The sequence below is a fragment of the Pithys albifrons genome, chromosome 8, assembly GCF_047495875.1.
Source record: "Pithys albifrons albifrons isolate INPA30051 chromosome 8, PitAlb_v1, whole genome shotgun sequence".
Classification (NCBI taxonomy): domain Eukaryota; kingdom Metazoa; phylum Chordata; class Aves; order Passeriformes; family Thamnophilidae; genus Pithys; species Pithys albifrons.
In genome coordinates this window covers 4,353,318-4,378,527 of record NC_092465.1, presented here as the reverse complement: position 1 = coordinate 4,378,527, position 25,210 = coordinate 4,353,318, and the positions used below count along the sequence as shown (strand labels likewise).

General features: G+C 38.1%; 1 protein-coding gene across 1 annotated transcript in view; it reads left to right on the top strand.

Moving 5' to 3' along the window:
- Window positions 1-25,210, top strand: part of ARHGAP15 (Rho GTPase activating protein 15) — a 329,404-nt gene that overhangs the window by 141,999 nt on the left and 162,195 nt on the right. Inside the window, exon 7 of the mRNA XM_071562294.1 lies at window positions 24,937-25,035. Coding sequence (XP_071418395.1) covers window positions 24,937-25,035 — 99 coding nt within the window. The remainder of the gene's footprint in view (window positions 1-24,936; window positions 25,036-25,210) is intronic.

The window sequence follows — 25,210 nt, the reverse complement described above, 5'->3', positions numbered from 1 at the left end:
CCTCCTTCCAGTTTTTCTCCACAAATCCTGCTAACTGCACCGCTCGAGCTTCTGCTTAATTGTTCTTTTTAGACAAGCACATTTTACTGTATCTGAGTGCATTACTAACAAGCCACAGGTCTGCACCAGATGGGCAGGTGAAAAAGTGATTATGAGGTGTGTGGTGATGGTTCTGTATCCATAATACATTCATCCCAAGGTTCACTGGCGCATCTGTTATGTATGTTGTTTTTCTTTTTTACTAGTACCCTTAGAGATATTTAAGCAGGTGATTCTCTAAAACTAAAAGACGATAAAAGAGAAAAAAGTGAACAAGGGGTCTTTAAGGTGGCACCACAAAGGCAGTGAGACACACGTATTGCTGGTATATGCCCCTCAATAGCTCATATAAGATTCAGATGAATATAACAGTGTAATCATTTTCATTAGCAGGTTTTGGATTGATACTTGCTTGCATATTAATGCTGATTACTGAGTCTTGAATTTATCAGGATGTAGCTGAACTAGCTGGTGCTGTATCGAGGAAGGAGTGAGGTGGGAAGCACGACCTTGTGTTCTCTCCAGTTTGCAAAAAGACTTGGAGGGCTGGCAAGCCCAGACCCAATCCAGGTGTTTGAATTCCCCAAATATTCATCCGTGCCTAAACTTTCAAATGTCATATGTCTAGAGAGGGTATTTTAATGCAATGCTTGTCTCCTCAAAGCAGGCATAGCTCAAGTTTTTAAAGAGGAAAAAATATATTGATTTTTAAGATGTTTTTAATTAAGGTGTTGCTGATAAGCAGCTTCGTGTAAAGCTGGGGTTTTTTTTATTTTCCCCCGTCAGTTATTCATTTGCTTTTATAAAACAACTTTGCAGAAGCTTTAGTGGTGCCTTTGTTTAGTACCAATTACAAAAGAATTTCATGCAATTGAGATGTTTTCATTTAAAACATGGAGATTACACATGCAAATTCTTTGCTGAAAATGGGGAAAAGCAGTAAGGTATCCTTGGTTAACTTTTTAGTTATTTAAAAGTAGCTTGTTGGAGATTGAATATTTCTATGTTTCACTAGAGCTTTTAAATATAAAAGAGATATGAGACTATATCTGACACCATCAGGCATATTATATTAAAATTTATGAACAACTTCATCAAAAACCACTTTCCTTCTCCTGCATAGAGACAGATTTGTTCTGACATAAACGTTACATGGCTGGTTGCAGCCTCAGATTAATGCGAAGACCCTGGCGATTCCTTTTAGACGTTATTTTATGAAATAATACCTGTCAGCTGCTGCCTGATCCCAGAAAAGGGGGCAGGTTTTCCAGGTCATCCTGCCATCTGTCAGCTAAAGCTCATCTGTCCCTCCACATTACCACCTGATCTGTGCTAACAGGCCTCACAGGGAGCCCTGCTTCATTGGCCCGGTGGGAGCCCGGCAAAGAGACTGCGCGAGGACATCACCTGTGATTCCCAGATTTAATTATCACTGGAGTGATGAAGATGTGCACGCAGATTGAAATGCTTTTGAATAAATGCATGGCTCCAATAGGAGGGTTTTTTTTCCTCTTTCCTTTTTTCTTTCTTTTTTGCTGTCATTTCCTTTCTTCCTTTCTTTCCCCTGCCCCTCCATTTTTCCTTCTATCATTTACCCTCTTCCCCCCTTTTATCCTTTCCTCGCCACCCATTTCTCTCTTTCTTCCTCCCTTTTACTTTCTTTTTCTCTTCCCTAACCTAACCTGACCTGACCTGACCTGACCTAACCTAACCTAACCTCACCTCCCCTAACCTTCCCTTCCCAAATCTTCCCAAACCTTCCCTTCCCAGACATTCCCTTCCCAAGCCTTTCCTTCCCTTCCCTTCTTCCCTCTCTAATTTCCTTTCTTTTCTGTTCCCTTCCCTTTTTCCCCCTTCCTCCCAGTTCACTTTACCAAGTCCCACCAAACATGTCCATGTTTCCTCACACACATTGTGCAAAATGCACATGTACACATGCCCACATGAATATATCTATATATATTTAAAAATCCTAAATTGCTGTGTAATTATCAAAATAGATATAAATATTTCTGGAATTGTCAGACATGAACTCTCAGGAAAAGAATTTCCCCTGGTTTGTGCCTGGTCTTTGACCACGAACACGAGATTTGCTGAAAATATGCTTTAGTATCAAACTCTAAAGCTGTATTGATTTGCACTAGATGGGAAAATCAAGTTGCATTGTAATTCCAGCTTGTTGCCTCTGGTCCTGTGCTGGCAGGTACCTGGGATCCCCTGCCCAGGCCTACGGGTGGAGTTTGCAGTGGGGCTGGAGGGAAGGAGGGTACAGAAACTCCTCAGAACCACTGGAGACCACAGGCACCTCACTGCCCCCCCCGCAATCAATAACAGGGCACAAAAGTTATTACAGGTCTGGGCCTTTTTGACTTCAAAGCTGCTTAGGCTGTATGTGGCATTAATTCCCTCCTGTACAAAAATGTAGCTGATAATCACCAGGCTGAGGGGAGGATTTAGGACTAGAACAGCAGATTTCCTCACAGATTACAGCCTAAAACCTGGTTTCTTGGGATAAACCGGGATAATTAACTGAGTGAAATATGTTACCTTTGTTGAGTCATACCCGGGTGATACTTGTGTAAGGTACGAGTGCTTGTGCCACTGTGCCATCCCACAGCTTCCTGCTGTGAAGGAACCATCCTTAATGGATATATCTTTTATGGGAACTTGTCAGGAGGTAATTTAGGCAGAGGTGGCTGCTGAGATCCTGGAAGAGTCAGTGCAAAGGTTTGCAGTCAGAGCTCAGGCCTGCGAGGCACCACGTGCTTTATTTATGTCCTGACTGCAATTGGGTCAACTCGTTTAATTCAGAACTAACCACTCCATCACTGGTGCTGATGGAGGCTGCACCTAAGCATCATTGCTCCATGGAGTAGCTGCTCATCCCTTTAGCACCGTGGGTCCCTCAAATTAAGGAATTAGAACATGCTGATAGCATTCCTGATAGAAATTTGTTTGAATTTCATCAAAGAAGGGAGGCATCAGAAGTGTGAGACATGTAGGTCTCCAAGAGTGGTGGCACTATTGGCTTTCCTTGGTCATGCCACTACATCACCAAGTTACCCTTGTAGGTGGCAATACTTATACTCAGGCTTGTATAGATGTGCAAAACATTAACTAGATTTTTTTAAATACAGCCTTAAATAACAACAACACCAAAAAACGTTTCAGGTCTGAAATTTAGAGTTACAGTCCAAAAGAGATATTTTTCCTTCTTCTCAAAATGTGCTTTGTAACCAGAGCTTTTCATTGCTGTAGTCTGGGAGGTTGCCTGCTATTCTCTGAAGGATGGTGTAGACGTTTATGAGGTTGCCATTTTTGTTCTAATCCTAAAGTAAAGTTCACATACCACCCCAGTGAATGCACTGCCCAGCTCTCCAGATGTCCTTGTGTCAAGCAGACAGCAGACACAACATTCAGTTCATGTATTTTTTTTATTTTTACTATTTTATATTTTCAGGATCTCTATTGAAAATCAAGTGATTTAGTCACAAAATTTTCATTTTAAATTTATTTACATTAAAAACACACAGGAAAATGATTTTTTGCAATGCAAATCAATGAGTAAAATAAAATATAGGGATCGAAAAAAATTACAATATGCTTTTACTCCGGAAATTTCAAAGGAAAGGTTTTACCATTGCCAGTGTAAGTATAGCGGAACTAGTTTTAGGTGTGAATCTGAATAAAGCCTATTATAAAAGCAGTATGTCCAATAGTTCTCATTTCCTCACATCTCAACACTGCTGTACTTCATTTTCTGTTAGTACAAACCAAATAACAGAATATTAAGAGTCATTTGAGGTCATAATTAAAGTTCTTTGACATCTGCCTTTTTTCTATTAGTCACGACTACCAGATGTCCATGTCATGGGAACCGAAAATTATTAGTCTAATCATGTTTTTATTAAAAAGTAACAGAAACTTTTATGTTTTAAAGTTTCTGAGCATAAGCTTGCCAGGCTAAAAGAGCTAATAGGGCTGCTTCCCTTTACTTTTATATTTGTCTGATGTTTTTATGATGTTATTGTTTGCTTGGTGCAGTGGTCTGTTCTTCCATCCTGTGCATTGCTCAGCCAGTTCGACCCCACTGACAGAATGAACCAAGTGTAATATATATTTTTTTAACTGATATCAGCTTGTATTTCAGTCCACTGTGATACACTGCTTGTTCCTTTACCTGTATATTGATCAGTTTTATTTTATAAGGCAGCTGTACTAAGAGCACTATTGTTTTTGATTGTCTTTATTTCTGCTTTCCTGCTGCTCTGTTCTTGCTGTATTGATTTGACTTTTTATGCATTGCTTTCCTTCTACCACATTAGCACCCATTCCCCAGTTTAATGATCATGGCACTGTACAGAGTACAGTATATTGGCTTGTTAAATAATTTCCGTCATATTAATTTCTACTTATATGTACTGCTGACCTATTTTTACTGTGCCACTTCCAAAATTGTCTTTGTTTATCCAGTGCTGGTTGTCCTCCACTGCTATAAGCATCTCTAATTTTCTGTGGCTCTATTTTTAATGGTGTTTTTTTGTTTTGTTTTATTTCCCCTTCTCTCATGTCCCTCGTGATTCCTCTTTTAGCTTTTTTTTTCCCCTGTACTTTTACTATGCTTTAAAACTTATGAAGATGCTTAACTTGATGTTATGAGCTAATCTGTTTAAATATACAAGCTCAACTTTTCTTCTTTCTCTTTGGCCTTATACCTGGAAATGATGGTATCTTGACCAAAGACCTTTGAATTTTTATTCTTAGATTTTATTTTTTTTTAAATTCCTGTTTGGAGGTGGTTATTGGCACAGGCTGAGAGACCTGAATGCTGAGGCTCCGTGGGGCTATAAATTATTATCTATGTTGTGCATTACATTCTGTCATCAAAATATGCCACTGCTTATTTGATCCTGGGGAGGATGGAGTGGAGATGGATGGAGAGCTCTGCAGGACAGCTGGTTTTCAGCCATGGGAGGGGAAAGGGGGGAAAGGGAGATGGAGAAGAGAAAAAACTAAGACCACCTCTCTCCTCTCAGTAGCAGGGGGTGTCTAAGAGGGGACTCAGGATGCCACACAGTTCCTGAAACCACATTTTCTGCTGAACATTTGGTGGCAGCAGGAACTAAACAACTTTCTTTTGGAAACAGTGTCTTCAGTGTTGTTAACTGGGATATAAAGAGTAGATTTTATGGACAGAGTTGGTGATGTGCTCCACCCTTTCATAGCAACATGTTTGTGATTAATATGTTGGGCATTTTTTCCCTGTTTTTATTTCTCCCTCAACCTTTTCTTTTAGTCAATCAGAAATCATAGGCATGTTTGAATGGTGAAAAGCAGTACTTTAATCAATAGAGAGAGCTTGTGTTCATTTGGAGATCAGACTTTCCTCACATATCTCCAAGCAAATGTTTTGCCTACATTATCTATAGGCATGTTCTGAACTGAAGACTGTGGTTATTTAACACTTTGTATGGTCTGGTAGGCTCACTTTATCCAGGGGGTAATACAGTATAGTCCTGGTATTATAATACCTTTCTTTTCCAAGCCAAGTTAGAGGAACAGCTGAGTAGGGCAAAATCTAGTCTGTGATTTTAGCGAATAGCCTGACAGACAGTGTGGAAATTTGGGATGTGCACAACCTACTCATTTTCTACTTCATGATGTGGAAAGGAAATCTGGATTGTTGATTGATTAATTCTTTTTTTTTCTGGTTTGCAAAAATGCAAAATAGCAAATCTAGTAAGTCAGGTTTTATGTGTAGTTTGGCCATGAAACAAACTTTTCTGAAATATGTAATGAAAAGTGACATCACACTTTCACTATCCTGTTTTAAATTTAAACTACCCTGCCTTGCATAATCAATTACTTACAGAAAATTGTAAAGCCCTTAAAATTCTGAAATGGTTTCTGGCATTTAATTCTATAAGATTTTTGACCTGGCTAGGCAGATAATGTTAACACAGCTTTAATACTAAACAAGATTGAACATGTGTGTGCTTGACTTTTATTAAACTCCTACTGAAGAAACAGATTAATTGGAGGCTGATTCATTGGTGAACAGGCGTTAAAGACAGAAGGACCTTCTCACATTTTGTTCTGTTACCCAGGCTTATGCCATCTCAGGTTGGCAAGGAGATCCCAACTGTAGTGTTTTGAAATGCAACTGAAAGAAATTTTAGAATAACAGGTGCAAAAAAAAAAAAATAAAAGAAGAAGAAGAAAAACCAGAAAAAAAATCCAACCCCTCTATACACACACACAAAAAAAAAGAAAAAAAAGGAGGAAAAAAAATGAGTCATTTTCAAAATGCTGCTCTGATTCCTTCCTATTCTCTTGTGCCAAATGACCACCTGACACCTCTCTGACACAGGTATTGCCCAGATAGGTTTTCATTAGTGATGTTAAAAGTGTAAATGGGATCATGGGAGCCAGCATCTGTCACGATGATTTCCTACATGATTATTACTTCTCCCCCGCCTTAGAACAATTTTTAAGAAGATGTGTACAAGCTGTGATTAAACCACTTCAGATTAAGCTCAAAGTAAATTGAAAAAGTCCTTCTTAAAGCTCTCATTTAACAGTGCTTTACATCCATCTGTAAAATCAGAGCTTTGCTTGTGAGCACCCTTGGAATAGCCCACTTCCCACAAGGTAGCAGAGGTTAAAAATAAAATAGCAAGAAATCCGTGGCAAAGCACATGCGAGATTAACGGGGTGAAAGTACTGGAGTGGAGAGCTGTTTTCTTCTGTCTGAGCTCCTCGTTCTGTCGCAAACCCCCCAGTCTGGAAATCTTAACACTGACACTTTTGTACAGATCGTTTTGTTAGCAATTTCAGATTTTAATTCAGCACCCTCGCTTGATTATTACTGACATTTCTTTTCTGTAATACCAGGAGAGAGAGAGAGAACATGTATAAACAGATTTTTGCATGAACTAGGTGGTGGGCAATTTTGACATCAGCTCCCAAAACTCGAGAGAAATGCGTTTGCTTTCAAGGTGCATTTCTGGGATTAAAAAGAAAAGGAGATGTGATCTGGGAGGCTCAGCTGTGCTCTTTGGTAGCTCCAGGTGGAATGCTGCCGATTTCTGGGTGTTTGTGGGAAGCGGGAGACTCTCCTGTCTTTATTTGGTTCTTGTGTGAAAGTGGGAGAAATGAAAGTATTTTGACAATTACCCATTGAGCTTTTCACTTCATTCAAATCTGCGGCGCAGCGCTGAAGTTGGTGAGTGGGTGTGCAAGGGAGAGGCAGAAAAACAAAAACACGCACTATAAAAGCAGGCTACAAGCTCGCACAGTCCCCTGCAAATTCAAAGCTCTGCAATTACTAAAGTCCTACGTTTTCAAACCATCTATTCCTTTAATTTTTATTACTCCTGAACATTAAAGATACTGGTAAAAATTACCCTCTGATGTAAATCACTTGGATTTAAATACATTATACAGCTTAATTTATGAAATGGTTTGGGTTTGTTATGTTTTATGAATGCTTATTTTCTGCTTGCAATCCAAAATTGTAGAAACTAAATACCATAATGAAATTTTGAGCTGAATTACATTTTCTTGCAGGTTTATATGTACACTTATGCTTATTGTTGTGCAGTAATAACAAAAAATATTTGGGGAATTATTATTACAGCTGTTCCCAGGATTAAGGGCAAAATGCCCTTTTTTATGTTTTAGTTATTAGTTCATTATATGTGGCATTCTACAGGTAAAAACATCAAACCCTATATTGAAAGCTAAAAAAATACTAAAAGGAATGTATTTAAAACAAGGTTCTTATCTAATATTGTAGCTCAGCATATTTTCTGGTTTTCTAAACATAATTTATGAACTGATTTTTCAGCTGTATATATTAAGTCCCTGAGCTGGATTACAAAAATTTAATATAAAATACAATACATGTACAGGCAGTTTATAAAAGGTATCTCCATTGCTATATATCATAATAAACTTTCTTCATATTTGCATTGCAACAGCTGATTTTTGATTTTTTTTTTCCTAGTGGAATAGAGCTAAAACACAATAGCTGAAAGGTGAACTTTTTTGTATTTCAACATTCCCAGCCTGGTGAAACTGTTCCGCTTGCTACATGATGTTATAAATATCAAGATTAGTTTCTTCTAAAATTACAAGTGCCAGCTGCATTCAGTTTCCCATGTTCTATAGTATTTTGTTACCAGTGATCTCAGTTTAGTGCAAGGGGTTTAAAAATCAAATTAGTCACAAAAATCTCCAATATTAAAACCTGTTTATATGTTTCCCATGTATTTTAAATATTGTCTATAAATCCATTTGCCTTGTTGAGTCACATACTCCCACTAATATCACTGTTCTCCTTGTCTTTTAGCCCAATATGCTCCTGCCTTAACAATAACCATTTTAATTCCTTCCCTGGTACCCAGCACCTACAATTTAGATAACTGACAGTCATGAAATTATCTAAAGCAGTGGCTGGTCTATGAGTGTCTATAGATTTTTCAGACATGAAGGTATAAATATATACCTATAGCCTTTCATTGAAAAAGGAATCCACTGCACTGTCTTTTGACTGCAGTAGTCAAAGTCTTTTTTTAAGAATTTAATTGAATCAGGAACTCTATTAGTACTGCAGCAGAAAGTAGCAAATTTCTGCCATCCTGAAGTCCTTACAAAATCTTGCTTTTGAACCTGCATGTATTTAAGTTCTTCAGCTGACATCCTTTCAGTCTGAGAATCTGACATACGGCCACCAAACCAGGATTAATTGAGCACTTCTGTGCAGTACAAAACATTCTTTATATATTGACAAATATTTCTAAAAAATGGATTGGTATTTTTGCTGTTAATTGTTTCATTACTGACCTTTACCTCTGTAGACATATGCAGTTTTCGGTTTTTTGGGAGAGACTTTCAAAATATTTTTTTTTTAAGTGTCCAATGCTCAGTGCTAGCAGTGACATTTTTACAGTCTATTCAGAAGCATATATTTCACTCTTTTGTATCTCATTTCTTTCTATTTATTTAAAACAACTTAGCATGGAAAATCTTGCAGATTTAAGTGACAGTGATGATGTACAATATGCATAAAATGAGCCTGTCCCTACCCGTGGTGTGTATTGCTAGGGACTCCATTGCAATATTTACAGTTAAACTAAACTTTTTCAAATGAAGCAAAATTGCATTTGTTTTGCAGATTTGCTCATCATTAAATGTGAAACATTTCACATTTGTCTTTTTGAGTAATTGGCTTTTTAAAATGATAAGGTGCTCTGAACACTTGTTATGTGGATAGGTCTGACGTTGTATCCCAGAAATCCATATGCCATACAGACAGAACAGAAGAAAGATATTCACAAGCATGTCACAGATTGGACTGAAGCAAGCCAAAAACCAAAGTGCCATGGCATTAACAATAGCACCAGATTTACTGTCACGATTGCAATCTGTGCTGTATCATAGACAGAAGGAGAACTTTTGATAGGTAACACCTCAGTGTTTTTTAAATCTTTTTGGCAAATTATCATTTTCATTATATTTTTGCCTGCCATATAATATTATTATAATGGTATTAAGTCACTCACACGCGCACACACATGCACACTCACAAAGTTTATTAGCCCTCAACAAAAGGACTGATTTATCTCCTCTGCTAACTATTCCTCAACAAATAAGAAGGTATTTTTATTAAAAATTAGCACACATTTTAGGGCAAACCACTGAAGTAGCAGGGATTTTTCAAATGGGCATTAATTTAATAAAATATTAGCTCATAAAATCTTAGTTAATAAAATCTTAGCTAATATAGCTATTAGAGGTACAGAGAAACACCATGTGCACCTAGAAAAGCTCAACAGCTCGAAAGTTTCCAAAGTTTGAAGGGATAAAGAATCAGAATCAGAAGGAAATACTTTTTTCCTGGGGTTCAGTCCCAACTGACTGCATTTTCCCATTGCCGGCATGTAGATGTTTCTTTTTGACCATAAAATTGTACATTTTCTTCTCGTATAAAAAAAAAGCTGCATAAAGCAGATTTGGCAATACCATAATTCATGTTGAGCTCTGGTAAGTGCTGAAAAAGATTTACAAACTCACAGCTTGACACTGAGCCCACGTGTTGGGTAGAGTAGAGAAAAAGCTCTAGAAATACTACATAGAGCTTCCTGGCAGCAAACAGAGAAACATCAGTCAATTGTTTCTCTGAATTGAAAGCCACCTTGGGACCTTGTTGAAAATAACGTCTCTGCCTATCTTTTCTGCAGTTTAAATTACCTGGCTGGGGGAGTTGTCCTGGGGCCATTCACAATAGGCTCTTTAGTGAAAGAAAAACACTGAAATTCTCACGTTATATGAATTATAGATTTGAAACACAGTTCATGTAGGAAAGGATCATCGTGAGAGTGCAGGCAAACCTACCTAAACACAAGTCTGGGTGTTGCTCTCTTCTTTGCACTGGAAAATACTCTTTTCTATACTTTCTGAGCATCCTCTTCTGCAAGCCTTTATCGCAGATATCGCCCTTGTCTGAAATCATTGGAACTACTCATGTGAGAAACGGTTGCTTGCATAATTTAGCTCACTACGTTATACTTAAAACTATATTGGCAGTGTAGTTTGGGCTTGATATTCTTTGAAATGTTTCAAAGTTTACAGTGGTGCTGCTGCTGTGTTTTGCATTCGCTCCCATAAAATACCATGTTGCCACAAAATGTTGTGGGAGATTCATTTAAATACCATGAGCTGTGCATGCCTGCCTGGAGTCTGGGGAAAATCAGAAAGGACTTAAAATTTTGCTTGCAACCAACAGTAGTAAATTTTTAACAACTTTTGCATTTTTTCCCTCTACCAGTTTCCAAGGATTTGGCTAAGCAAATGCTGGTTTAGGTTCACTCCAGGTTGAGTGGATCATCTACACCTCTCTCCAGTCTGTACTTATGTTGATGGAAACATCACTGCAGATAAATCCTTATTAGCAGTAGATCAATTCCCACTTTCCTGAACTTTTCTTGCAACTCAGGACCTGCAGAGTGGTTTGTGTAGGAAGGAAACACATGTGAAGGGGTAAAAGATATAAAAGGTGAATCCTTTTTGATGTTGCCATGAGTAATAGCATTTGGATTTACCTGCTTCTCCCCCCAAGGTGTGAAGGCATGTGCAAGTATTTGATATTTTCTCACAGACCTGGCACTGTTGCAATTTACCACTCTGGGAAGGGCAACTCCTCGAATAAACCTAATTGCAACTTTCCCTACCTGCTTGCAGAGCTTTACTATCTCTCTGATCTTCATTACCAGAGTCAATAATTTGTTTGAACAAGTTTTCCATCTAATCATTAACATGCTTAAAGTCTATAATGAGCTCTGTATCCATGCAAATGCATCTTTTTAAAGTGCTCATGTAGATTTAAGGGCATTGTTTCCTTGTAAAATGGAAATCAGAACTGTTCCTCCCATAAATGCTGCAGTCCTTAATAAGGGATGAAGTGGCAGTAACTTTCTAAGTTTATTTAATTGTACAGTAATTTTATTCTTACATGCTGTATTTTGGATATTTTTAAAGAAGAGAAATAACACTTTTAAAACTGTATCAAATCAAATGTCTCAGATTTTCTTCAACCACTTTTACCTTCATATAGTAGTCAGTGAATGAATGGTTTCAATTCAGAAATTAAAGGCATTTATAAACAGATTTTTTTCAACTTTATCAGCTGCTGCTCAACCCCCATTGTACTGGTATAATGATACTTCAAGATAAATAAAGAAATTTAGGACTTTAACAATTTAAATGATGAGAAAGGCAACCAGATTAAAATGGGGACCATTCACGCTCTGCATGACAGCTCAGAGGACTCTGGCAGAAGAGTAACCAGCTCAGTGAAAAATCAGAAACTGTGATTGCTACTTAACACTGCAGCTTTTCACAGTAGCTCAGCACAAAGTTATTTAGCACAGGTGTTTCTGTAAGTCTGATACATTGGGAAAATTCACAAGGTTCTCCGGCTCTCTTGCTCCGTGTCGGCTGTGAAGTTGGTCCTGTGATGCAGCAAACGGGTTTCTGGTAGGAAATAGAGCATAGAGGCAAATGAACAAGTTCAAGTGTAGGGTCTGATCTAGATTCATTTGCTTGGTTGCTAATTTTTGTAACGCATGACAGTAGTGAGGTGAATGACCTGTCATCGAGCAAAAGCAGCGAAAACCGGGGATGAGTTATCGTTCGGAGTTAAGCGTGAAACTCAGATCCTGTTCTCTCTGTCGATAAAAGCAGCTTTCCAAATAACATGGATATCAGTCCCCTTCCTTTGTTAAGCAAGGGGTTGGATAAATATTCACCTATTTTAGTATTTCTCACTAGTTTGTTTAGATATGGCGTGTTTCTGTGCTTTCAGCTCATGGGTTTGCATTTCAACAAGAGATAAAATGATATAATTAAATTTCTAAACACCTAAAAACTCTCAGCAATTTTTTTTCTTTCATTTCTCAAGTTCTGGCAGTATCTAATTTATGATTTAATTCTTTGTAAGGTCATCCTCTAAATGAGTGACTTCTAGTTAATCTCAGACATTACGAGCTTGGCTGTGATAGAGAATCAGTTCATCTGTTCTCAGAAAGAAAAGAGTGAGTTGTGGAGATTGCTGGCAATTGAAGACTAAGAGTTTAGCTGAAAGCTAGGTACAATTTCTTTCAAAGTTTTTGTTTTTCTCTCATTATTTTCAAGGTATTCTGGCTGTATTTTTACTAATGTAGCCCAAATTAAAAAAATCATATTTATTTTCTGATATTATATTCTCCAAGTAGGTATACAAGGTTAATAGTGTGAGTTTGCTTATAATAGAGAAGGAACTAATAAGTGGCAGGGATTATTGTGTAGTTATATTTGGATTTCTTCCTCTCTAATTCCTTGATGAGATATTCTTTTCTCTCAGTTGGGCTGAAAGGTATAGCTTTCTTTTCCTGTTAGGCTTACAAGTGATAGCTAACTTTATTTCTTGTGGTTCTGCTGTTAATTTACATGCAGCGCTTACTGACTGTCACTAACATATCTTTTGTTCCCTGAAATATTCACTCTGTGAATAAATATAACTTTTCTGCTATTTTTTGCTCAGGCTGATTGGCTCATTTCACTCTTGTGATTGAAAACAACTCAGGCACTGATTCCGCACGTTGCCTATTGCTTAATGAAGTACCTTGCTGAATCAGGGCTCCTGTGTTCCAGCAGATGAAAGGGAAGCACATAAGAAGCTGTACTGCCAGGTTCTGCTTTGAATGTTTTCCTTTTAATCAATTTTTAGACTTATTAGCATAATAGATCATGGTTTTTTGTGAAAAGTCTGATTCTTGAAAGCATTGGGAAATGGTAAAGTAATTGGCTGTAGTTATAGTTCAAACTCGCTTGTCTCTGCTCATAGACATGACTAGTAGAGTCAGCTCCTCCAGCTCTGGTCTAGTGAGTTTGCACCCCAAATCACTGGGAAGTAACTTAAGAGTTTCCTTTGTCAGAATCAAGAATCTGAGAGCGTTCTTAAACGTCCTAGTGGTAGGAAAATGGTACAAGGCTTAGGTCCATGGCTGGGATTGTAAGCCAGGCTAACATAACACTGTCAGGAACGCAAACCTGAAATTCCAGTTTCCTCAAGACTTTCTCTTTTGCCTCTCAGTTTAATGTCTCTGTTATTGATGGGATGTTGCTTTTGAATTATCATGTGCCGTTGACTTTGGTGAGAGTGATAATGCACCCAGAATTTCTAACAATGTGGTGAGGAGGGCAAAGGATGTGTGGGTTCAGAGGTCTGTGGGAAGATACCCTGGTTACAACCCTTGTGTATCTGCACTTTGGGTTGCTGTATAACCATGAGACTCTTGGCACAACATCCACAGTGCTCAAAATAATATGTAAAGATGACACCTTTGGACAGGGAGACCATAATATGTTTAAAACCACTCCACTTCTTTGCCATGTGTACTGTACATTTATTAGTGACAAGAAATGAAGCAACAGTAATGGTGTAGAAGGGATTCAGATAAATATGTTCTTATGCTTATGACACAGGAGACTCAACCCCCAAATACCCAACCATTCCTAGGCCTGATAATTTTGTGTATTTTTAGCTTCCCTTATATTTAGATCCTGGAGTTCCTGAACTAGCTGTCACCTCAAACCTGCATTTGCCTGTGCTGCATCATCCCAAAGCTTGCAATAGAAATGAATATCAGGCTTTCAGACACAGCATATTTAGAAAAGAGAGACATAGTCTGCCAAATTCCCAAAATCCACTTCCCAATTCCCCTCACGAATAGCAGGAAATTACTTGTTATCAGTGGGTAATTCAACCACAAACGTTATTGATTATCCAACCTCAATCTTTACAGTCTTTATGGCCAAATATTTTGCAATCATTTTGTCTATTTAAAACTAGAAGATGTGATTTTTATTTTGGAAAAGTGGAGTTTTTCAAATTTTCTGCATGCCACATCACATTGTGATGCATCCCTCCAGATTGTCCAGTATGATAGCCAGAAGCTTGACTGACAGGTGTCAAAGTGTACATCATGTTCTAATAGATGAGAAAAGCCTACATCATTAAAAAAATCAGATACTTGCAAAAACTATAGGTATTTTAAAAATAATATATTTGGGTTTAGTATTTTGTATTTGCTATATCCCAGTGCATACCAGAAACACTAAGATCTAGAGAGGAGACGTGTCTCTCATATATATATTTTTTTTTCCTAATTTCACTGTATTTCTTAAAATTGCAGACTTGATCTAAGTGTGTTCTTTTGTTGGTGAGCTACACAGCCAAATGTTGCTGTAGTTTTTGAGCCAATGACCGCTAGCTGACCAAATTCAGTTCCTGTGAAAAATTCCCTCAGTTCTGAGCTATATTCTTCCTCCCTAGAGAAGCTCCCCTTAGACACCTACCGTGAAAAGATAATTTGATATTTTGGTTATGTGTTATATTTAAATAACATTTTGAATAACCTTCTGTCATTACTAAACTACCATGTAGAGCAGCTGATAAATTTAAAGGCCAGTGCAATTCCAGTGCTGTCAGTGTAATTCCAGAATGACTAAATAAAAATCAAAGGATCCTCCAACATTTGGAAACTGGTTTGAGACTATCACAACAATTTGTACCTACGAAGTTTCAGATTTTTTCAGATTACAAGAATTTCTAATTTCAGAAATTAGAAGATATTCTTTTAATTAAACGCTGTCTCCATGGTATCTATATCATGGTGCTGCTTATTACTTAAAATAACTTCATTCACAAATGAAATAAATATCAAAACTGTGTAAGGATGGTTTGGTAACTGCATTGACAACCCATCCCTGGAAGTGTCCAAGGCCAGGCTGGACAGGGCTTGGAGCAATCTGGTCTAGTGGAAGGTGTCCCTGTCCATGGCAGGGGGCTGGAACCAGATGACCTTTAAGGTTCCTTCCACCCAAACCATTCTGTGATTCTATGATTTGAAATATCCGTATCCTTCTATATTCAGTTAAGAATGATATTGCCTGTGAAAGTTTTCTCACAAGGTTGTGACTCGTTGGAAACCAGAGCTCAGATAGGTGACAAAACAAATTCATCTTTGTCCTGAATCTCAACAGCATAATTTTTATTTAAGTACTAATTTTTTAAAACAGAAATCTTTTCAGTAGTTGTAGTTGGAAATGTTTGTTTTCTTAAATAGATGTAATAGCCCAGTTCAAAACATTTTTCATCCTGCTTAGCTTTTCCTAATATTTACATACAAATAGAGATGGAAAGAGGCAAACCCAAGATGTTATGCATTGTTTGCTCCCTGCATGCAAAGGAAGATAATAACCAGTATCTTTTCCTGCCTGAACCACTTAGGAACTTGACACAGCTGGCAGAGTATGTGTTCAGATCATGGACCAACTTTGATGTTGTGCATTGTTATTAAACAATAGCTGGCATGGCCTGTCACAGCAGGATATTGCACTTACCGTTCAGCAGACCTGTTTTTACAGAAAGAAACCTCTTGCCTCTTTGCCCCAGGCCATAAAAGCCTTTACTGCAGAGATGATGTTTTGGATCTCAAGCAATAGGAGGAATCTTGTGGTGTTGTATTGGCTTTTGGCAAGTTAGTAAAATAACATATACAGCTATTTTCAAAAATGACCACATGTTCTGCATGCTCAGTACAAAGAGAGGTTTTGAGTAACTGGGGGGGTGGGGTGGGGAGCAAGGGGGGAGGAAGGAAAAGAGACTATCCAAATGAAAATAAAATGGCAAATATAACAATGAAAATCCCATTCAGTAGCGCAGTTTCATCTCTAAGAGATGCTTTACTCAACAGCGGGTACCAATCCCCACAAGAAACATCTGCTATCGGAGGATTTGCAGGTACACCTTTGTTCACTGCTCACTGAATTTGTGCCACTATTATAATTCAGCAGGTTTCTGCTTTTCACACAAGCCAGGATTAGCATTGACTTGGGCTGGAGGGTATTCAAGCTGCTGTTCTTCTTCTAGCTATATTTCTCTGTAAACATCTAATAGTTTCAAAAAGTGATGTACAGTATGCAAAAACCTGAATTCAATGCAAATAAGCCTGTGCAGCCCTAACTTAACAGGTGTTCTCATTAGTGTAAGTAGACAAGAAACGATTCTTGAAAGTTTTATAAACACTTATAATCATGGCCAAATACGCTACTATAAGTATAAAGATACTTATAGCAACATCTCTTTTTTTCCTTATTGTGCAATCTTAGCACTTATTAATAGGAGACATGTGTCCATAAATGAAATACTAAGTGCCAGTACTGGCTTCTTCCTGCAAATAATGTAGCTGTGAAATAGCTCTGCTACCGATGAATAAATTTCTGGCTAAAATAAGAGTCAACAAAAAGAAATTGTTACACATAGCACGTATATATTTTAAATATATATCTTTGCTTGCTGTGAAAGCAAAGCATTCATTCTCTCTTTGATATTTTTGTTTGTTACAAGGACTTATCACGTTGAGTCTCACTCACATACATCATAAAGTGTTATAACATGCATATAAAATTGGACAGGAGGACCATTCATCACTAGGTATTGTCCAGCTGGTAAAACGAAGAAAGACAGGACTTCTCTGAGAAACCATTGCCAATATCTCTGTGTGTGGCTGTGTAATATATGGCTTCAGATTGCAAAGGCAATAACAGTAAAATATTACCCCAAGGAGAAAAGTAGCTTGCAGTAGGTATTCATACATTGCCTTCAGTCTTCATCTGCGGACAAAATGTGCAATTGCCTATTCCCCACTTCCCACTATGCACAGACATGACTGAATTGTGTCTTAATTATTATCTTCTGCTTCTCTGCTTTTACCAGTTTTCGCTCCCCAAGTCTGTTGACTCCCATCTCCCCTGACTTTGGATTAAAGGCTGTCACAAGTCTATCCGTGCTGCTCTGCGGCGAGGGCAGCACATCCATGGGGCCGGAGCAGAGGGTAGCACGGGCAGGGGGGACATGGCAGGCTGAACACAAGTGGCTGACATCCAGCATGGTCATCTGCTGCCTGTCTCATGTTTCCCTTTCTGCTCTTTACCCTCTGAAGGAAACCCCTGTTTTTCAGAGGCCAATGCCAGTATTTCAACTGTCTCACACACGACATGGTACCAGCAGAGCAGATCATCTCCCAGTGCATTCCCTCTTTGTTTAGCAGAGAGTACCTTCTCTTCCTTACTTTCCCCTTTGCTCACACAGCATGTGCTTTCCTCTCACACATTTCCAAGGGCAGCAAGAAATAAGACTTGGAATGGTGGGTGAAAAAGGGAGAATGACAAGTTGTTACTTGAAATCAGTGACAGTACTCCAGTACCCCTGGACTTTTCTCCCTCCAGAGCAGCTCTGCAGACCCCCACTCTGAGCTCCTATTTGAATTAAGGAGGAGTTTTTGTGTCTCGGGGCCTAATCAGCTTCAATTCTGACCTGCTGTTGGTTCAATATCTTTCATAAAAGCAATAAAAAATTAGTTCTTCTGTAACTGAGATTCTTCATGGCAAGGAAAGTAAGAAAAAGTTGTGTCTTGTAATGCAGAGATAGAATCTCATTCTCTCCTTGTTACCATTAAAGTAATTCAGCAGAAACTCGTGTATACTATGATTTCATGGCACAGCAGAAGGGAAACTTTAGGCTCAAAGATTTTCTTCTTCTTCTTAGCAGTCACAGAGTTCACTAATTTATTACTAAATTATGTTGAAGGACTTAGTCCCAGGAATTCACCATGAAAAAAAATATTCTCCACTGGTGCAATATAGTTTTATTTAAAAATTTATTGTTTCTTGCAAGTTTGGCCCTGAAGTTTGAGACTGTTCAATCCATTTCAGTGTATAATGTCAGCACTAGTTTAATTTCTTAAAAAGTAACTTATTGTATTTAAGCAGGTTGTTTTGATATGATGACCCCACAAAGGTTCCCAGAGAATGGATGTGCAAATCAGTCATACCACCAGGCAACACAACTGAGGAAATATCCTATAAACATCTGGCAGCACTTGGTCTTACAATTTCTAATATTGCAGAAGTTGTGAAAACACAGGATCTGTTTGTTGCCTCTTTGCAATCCTTGGTTTTCACAGTCACTTTTACAGAGTCAGAAAAAAGCAGGGTAATTAAAACATAAGGTTCAACATCTTTGGATATGTAGAACATTTTCTGTTGCCTAAAACAAATATTCCCAAAGAAAGTATAAAACATTTTTCTGACTTGCAAAGTTTTTGCACTCTATCATTTAAATTACTTAAATAAAGGGAGCTTTACTACTCCCAAAAGCTGAGAATATAACACCCGCCATGCATATTAGCTTGATCTTTTTGACAGACCAGAAAAGTGTTTGTGTGTGCCAATTAAAACAAAAATGGATCCCTAGTGGCTTGTTCCTCACACAACTTCTGAAGACTGCTATCATTGTATGCCGGGGTAACCCTGGATAAGGCGGCTCTCCAAAGTAAACAAACTTTTCAAAACTTTCATGACAGATGGGGGTTACAAATGCATTTTAATAAGAGAGTTGCCAAAGCAACTTTTTTGCAATCAGCATATATTTACTTAACATCTAACAACATTGGGAACACAAGGCAGATACTTTCTCACCAAATTTTTTAACAAATATCATTTTTTTTGAAAGATTGGTTGAAGACCTTTTCTCTCAAGCTGATATTTCCCCATCACTTCAATGTTAACTTTGCTCGACATCCAAAGGACTGCTAGATGGGTGAAGCCAGACTGTAATATGAGACAGACAATCTGCTTGATAATGAAATTTCTTTGGTAGTCATAAACATCTTAGAGTCCTTTAAGTAATTTAACTATCAGCATAACCATGACTACCTCTGTTTGATAGGCTGGATCATAGAATGGATACATGATGCTGTACAAATATAATGCAGCTCAGTGCTGATCCTTTTTTTCCTTTTATTTCCATTTTTTTACTATTAAACTCAGCTGACAGTACAGCACAGAGAAATATTTTATTTATCCTTTCGGCAGCTCACTCATTCAGCATAAACATGGACAAGAGACTGAATTATCTGTGAGAAAGAATTTAAGATCAACTTCCAGAAATGCAGTTAGACTTTTTACATGTTTTTAAAAACTTGTCTGGGTCTCTCCCCATTTAATTCAATCCAGCCACTTAAACCACTAAGGAACATAGTATCACCTAACTTTAATTAATTCTACTTCTACTGGGGGTATGGACACATGAGTATCTATGTTTTATGTGTTTGTTCTCAAGTTATATTATATTATATTATAGTGATTTTTTAATTAATATTTGGAGAGGGAAAATGCCTAGTTTCCTTTCTTTTCTCTTTCTTTTTAAATTTTATTTTCCTTTCTTTTGGAGTCTTTTCACAACTTCCCTGTCCCAGCCCTGGTGGCTGCCCTGCAGATGGACACTGGCATGTCCTGTGTTACATGGGCTGGTGCATAGATCCCATCCTGCAAAAATCTCTCAGGAAAACAGAGGGAAAAGCCCAGATTCCTCTTCATCATGGGAAATCAGGTTGATTAACATGATCAGAAAAAAAATCACCACTTTGAGAGAGAGCAAGGTGAGATGAAGGAAGCAGTGGGAAGGGGGAAGAGTGCTAGCTTTGGAGCTAGAAATGCTCCAGCGACTCACATTTCCTTTTTTCCCGACACATATCAAGGGCAGCAATCCCAATGCACAGTGCAACAAGAGGAACACATTTTATTGAATTTCTGCACGCAGAGGTATCTGTCAATCCAAGTTTAAATCACTTAGTGTTCACCACAAGCTGTGTGAGTCCCAGGTGGCATCAAAATTTTGGTTTTCTACACTGAATCTTGCACTGGATTAGCAACTGCTGAAGTTTCTACGCTCCAAAAGCATCCAATAATCCAACCCTGGACCATTGGTGTAGGTTATATGAAGCTTCACCCCAACAGTCCAGCATTTTTTCCCGATGATCCACTTTCAGGGGGAGTCAAACAATGGCTTGTTTCAGTATTTGGCTGAGTTAAGAATTGCGACATGGTTTTTTAGTGGCCACACATGAGCCCCACACTTCCCAAGCTGCTCACTATTCTCCCTTTTGCTTGCTGCAGGGTACAGACTAAGTTTTTTTGCTGCATTTCTTCTTCCCCACAGGATTCTTCACTTCCTGTACTAAGGTTTGTTCTTGGCATTGTCTGAAAATAGTTCATCACTGCAAATAATAGTTGTAGCCACCAGAGATGCATAAGTACACTTTGAAGTGGGTGAATCAATAAGATGGGTTTGAATTTTTGTTTTGCTGTGTGAATTTATCGCCCTTGCCTATATCTCCATAGAGTGCCTATCAGTAAGAATTGCTAAAATTGCCTCCACTCCTGTTCTCCAGCTAAAATAAATGTAAGAATGTACCTATAGAAATGAATAATGGTAATGAACTAGAGGGATACCATGAAGGAGACATTTTTCACAGCAGTGCAGCAGCCCCCAGACCCAACTTTGCAGGAAAACAATGGAGAGAAGATGCTGGGTTTATCCCATGGCACTTTTCTGGGGTTTATCTCCTGTTTTCCACTGGTATATAAGTATCTTCTGAAATAGAACAGTCTCTGAGACATGTTTCAAAAGGTGATCTGTAAAGGTTTGGAAGTCCTGGAGGAACACAGCCATGCTTGTCACAACAGTATGTCCCAGTGCACAGCCTAGCACAGGAAAAATATATAATTTGTAGGATTTTTAAGAACTGTTGATCCTGGGTAGTATCTAAAGTATATTTATGTATTAAAAATGATAAAGATATTAATTAGATACAGTGTCCTGTGTTTCTTAGAGCCATGAGAGTATCTTCCTGTTTAGGAAAATAGGATCTTGTTGAATGCCATCTTGGGACATCATTATGGTGACATGCAAAAGAAGCTCAACCCTCCATTTGCAGCTTTATAAGGTGACAAGAGAAACCCTTTAATAAGCCACAAATAGAATATCAGAAAAAGTGTTTCACACCTGCCTCTCTCACCACTTCCCACACGGTGTTGGCAGCCCAGCAGTGCATTGAATTTAGCACACATTTACCTGTGGTGAGCCCATATTTTCAGAGGATCAATGCTTAGCAGCAGGACTCTACTACAGCTCAGTGTAAAACAACTATTTGAGCAGATTCTGCCTTTTAAGTAATTTTTACAAGGTGCTGTAGCAAAAAAAAAAAAAAAAAGAAAGGGATTCCAGGCACCCTGGCTCTCCTATACCCGACCTGAAGGGCATGGCAAACCAGAGGGTTGATGTCAGTTATCATTCTTCACGGGTATTTGTTGCTGACAGAGCAGCATCATTCTGCTTGGTAAGGTAATGCTAATTCCAGACTGTAGCCTTTGCAAAAAATGATGGCACAGTGAGAAGGATTTTGGGAGGTATTTAAATAAGTGAAGTACCTGGCACAATGGAGTCTGGCAGCTCTAGATAGAGCACTTCATTTTCTTTTTTTCCTCCCCTAGATTTGTCTTTCATTTGTTTCCCTGGTCCCTGTTTATTTCAGCAGTGCCTGACACAGGGAGGGTATGTTAACAGGGCTTAATATTGAACAATTTCTGCTTGTTGTTAGTTATACATCATTTAGGGCTGTGATCATAAATTGTTCAATCACAAGGTTTAGTCAAAACCAGCATTCTTTACTGATGTCTTTTCCCAAGGGTGTTGAAAATTTGATTGTTCAAAGTGCAAATATGGTTTAGCAATCCCTTCCAAGAGCCATTTATCAGAAATACTAAGGAGGTAATATATAAAAGTGGGATAGAAAACCTGCACATTAAATGGGATTTACCAGCCAAAGCCTTTGGAACTGCTTGCCTGTGAATGACTGGAATGGAGCAGAACAAAGTCAATTACTGACTGTAATTAAGGAGTGGATGCATTTAAACTGTAGAGAGCAGTAGCAGTCTTCTTGAAACTGTCTAGTTGCTCTGAAGATTAGTCTGAGGAAAGAAAGAAAAGGACTTGAACTATATCTTACAGAAAGTATATTTTAAATGAATTCTCATCCCTCCATTCTATGATCTGTTTTTACCCATTTGCTCATAAAACACTGATAATATATGATTATCAAAATAACACATTCAGACAAAGAAATTTTCAACATGTATTTTGCTTTGGTCTTGTTAGCAATGGAGTATCTCTTTTGCATATCATACAGTGCAAATATTTATGCAGTGCTGAATACTTGTATTTTAATAAAGCCTGAATTTACTGAACGGAAGGCTGAACTATGTTGTGTCCTTTTTAAGCCTTCAAAATACAGTAAATCTAATTACATATGTTGCTCTTACTTTGAAAATGTTATTCCATTTTATAATTTTAATAATGATTTGTTTATACTGGGAGAGAAGAATTAGATTGAATTGTTGCCTGTGTTTAGTCTAATTCATATCTGCATGTATATATTAATAAATTGTGATATCATACATTTTGAGCTCTAACCTTGCCATGCGAGCCGGGCACAGAACTGGAGGTCAGCTCATTTGACTGCTCACCTTAAGCTGAATTTTGTTTTTTTAATATCTTTTCAATAAAGTGAAAGGTGAGTGTGCAAGTAGTGATTAATATGATGGCTGTGGAGTAATAAAGGAATTAAAATCCCCACAATAAATAACATTCCCTTGTGCACGGGGAGCTGTGGGGTGGCTGGAGTTTGCTCCTGATGGGTGCGGACGGGACGGGATGAACATCTGCAGCCAGGCAGCCCCCAAGCCCGAGCCAGGGGACCATTCCCACATTCTCCACAGTGCTCTCACAGGATGTCTCTGCTGGAGCTGCACCCGACGGGATTTTCCTTAATGCTGATGACTTTGGAAACCTTCCTTGCAGGCATTTCCTCAATAAAGGGAGGGTTATAGGACAATTAATGAGACATTAAGCTTTTGTTTAGTTTTTTGTTGTTGTTGTTGTTGTTTTCTTGGTAGTATTTCAATATTAAGGAAGATACAGGGAGTACCCAGGCTGGTGAGGATCTGCTTTTTCTTTTTTGCTTCAGTAAAAACTCTTGACACAGCGGAGATGCAGTGAACAGTAGCACTTCATGTTGATGGATTTACTTAAATAGCCTGTTCCAGGTCTTAATGGCTTTTCTCTGCTTTTCCTCAAACTTTGGGCAGAAGGAAATCTCTATTGTCCACTGTGTTTAGTTGTTCCCTAAAAAAAAAACAAACAAACAAACAAAAAAACAACAAAAAAACCCCAAACAAACAAAAAAAACCCCACCCAACCTGAACAGGTTTTGGTGAATAATACCACATTCCAGTGAACATCCCAACATGCATCCCCAAAACACTGAAACCCAAGTGTTAAATTCCCAAATGTGGATGTTACATTTTGCACACACAACTCTTAATAACAATAAAATAAGAAAAAAATTTTATTTCGGTGCTGGCAGGAGCAGAGGTGGTTTGGAAATTGGCAGGATGAGCTCCTGTCCCTTCCAAAATGTGGTAGGGATGTAGCTCTCCATTCACCTGTCTGCAAACGCAGAGCGCTGTTGTGTCCCACTCATGCTCTGTGCCCACATGCACCAGGACTGCTGAATAACCCCGGGGCAAAGCACTGCCCAGCTCTGTGCCTCCATTTTGCCATCTGTAAAATGGTTGTTTCAACCTGCTGTGTGAAGTACCTGGAGATTTCCTCTGATGAAATACATATATATGTAAAATAAAAAGTGATGTATCATTATTATCCCAGTGGTTTACAGAAGTTCAGACCAACAGCAGATACATGCATATTTCCACCAAATATTAGGTTAGGCAGTGAAACAGCATTATCAGGGGATTGAATATTCTTTTGATAAATATTCCCAGTGAGTGGGTCAAAAATGTAAATCGACTTCTATTCAGACAAACTGGGGATTTTTTTTTCATGATAAATGGGCTCCTAATTACTCTGCTGCAGCCATCTTTGATGGTATTTTTTTTTTAATGTGAAAGAGTGATATTATTAATTTTGCCAAAATACTTGGAAGTGGGCTCTGGAATTACAGGTGTATAATAAATGTGTAAGTTTGAGACTGGAGGTACCAGACATAAAACTAATAATTCTAAAATGGAAACTGCAAATGACAGGAAAAAAATCTCATATTGCATTCATTTCTTTTCAGGGTGCTCTGATTTCATTTGAACTGTGTCTCATCACACTGAGTTTCCTGGCTTTTCTTAACTTTTGTCACATTCCCGTTATTTTGCACTATTTGTGTTCAGTGGTTGCATTGCTGAAACAATATCTCGTTTGTTGTGACATATTCAAAACAGTTTTCAAACAGAGGTTCAAAACTCCTCAGTAACTCGGCATACCAGCAGATAATTCTTGGTTCAAAGAAAAAGCATTTGGGGAAAATAGAGGGAAAACAGAGGAAAATCATCTGTCTGGGGTGTGCTTTACTTACCTGTGTGTGTCCATGCTCTCCCCAGATCACAACAGTGTCAGGAAATGAGTTCCTCTTCCAGTCGGATATCGACTTTCTCATATTGGATTGGTTCCACGCTATCAAAAATGCAATTGACAGATTGGTATGTATTTGTTTTGGCTGTTACCTTTATTAATTAAGATGTAGCAATTTCAACTTCGTTTACTCAGGCATCTCTACAGGTTTTAGGCAGTCAGCAGCTAACTAGACATTCCCTTCTCTGAGGGACGTGAAAATATGTGTGCAAATCTACTAAAAAATGTCAGATAAACAAGCTT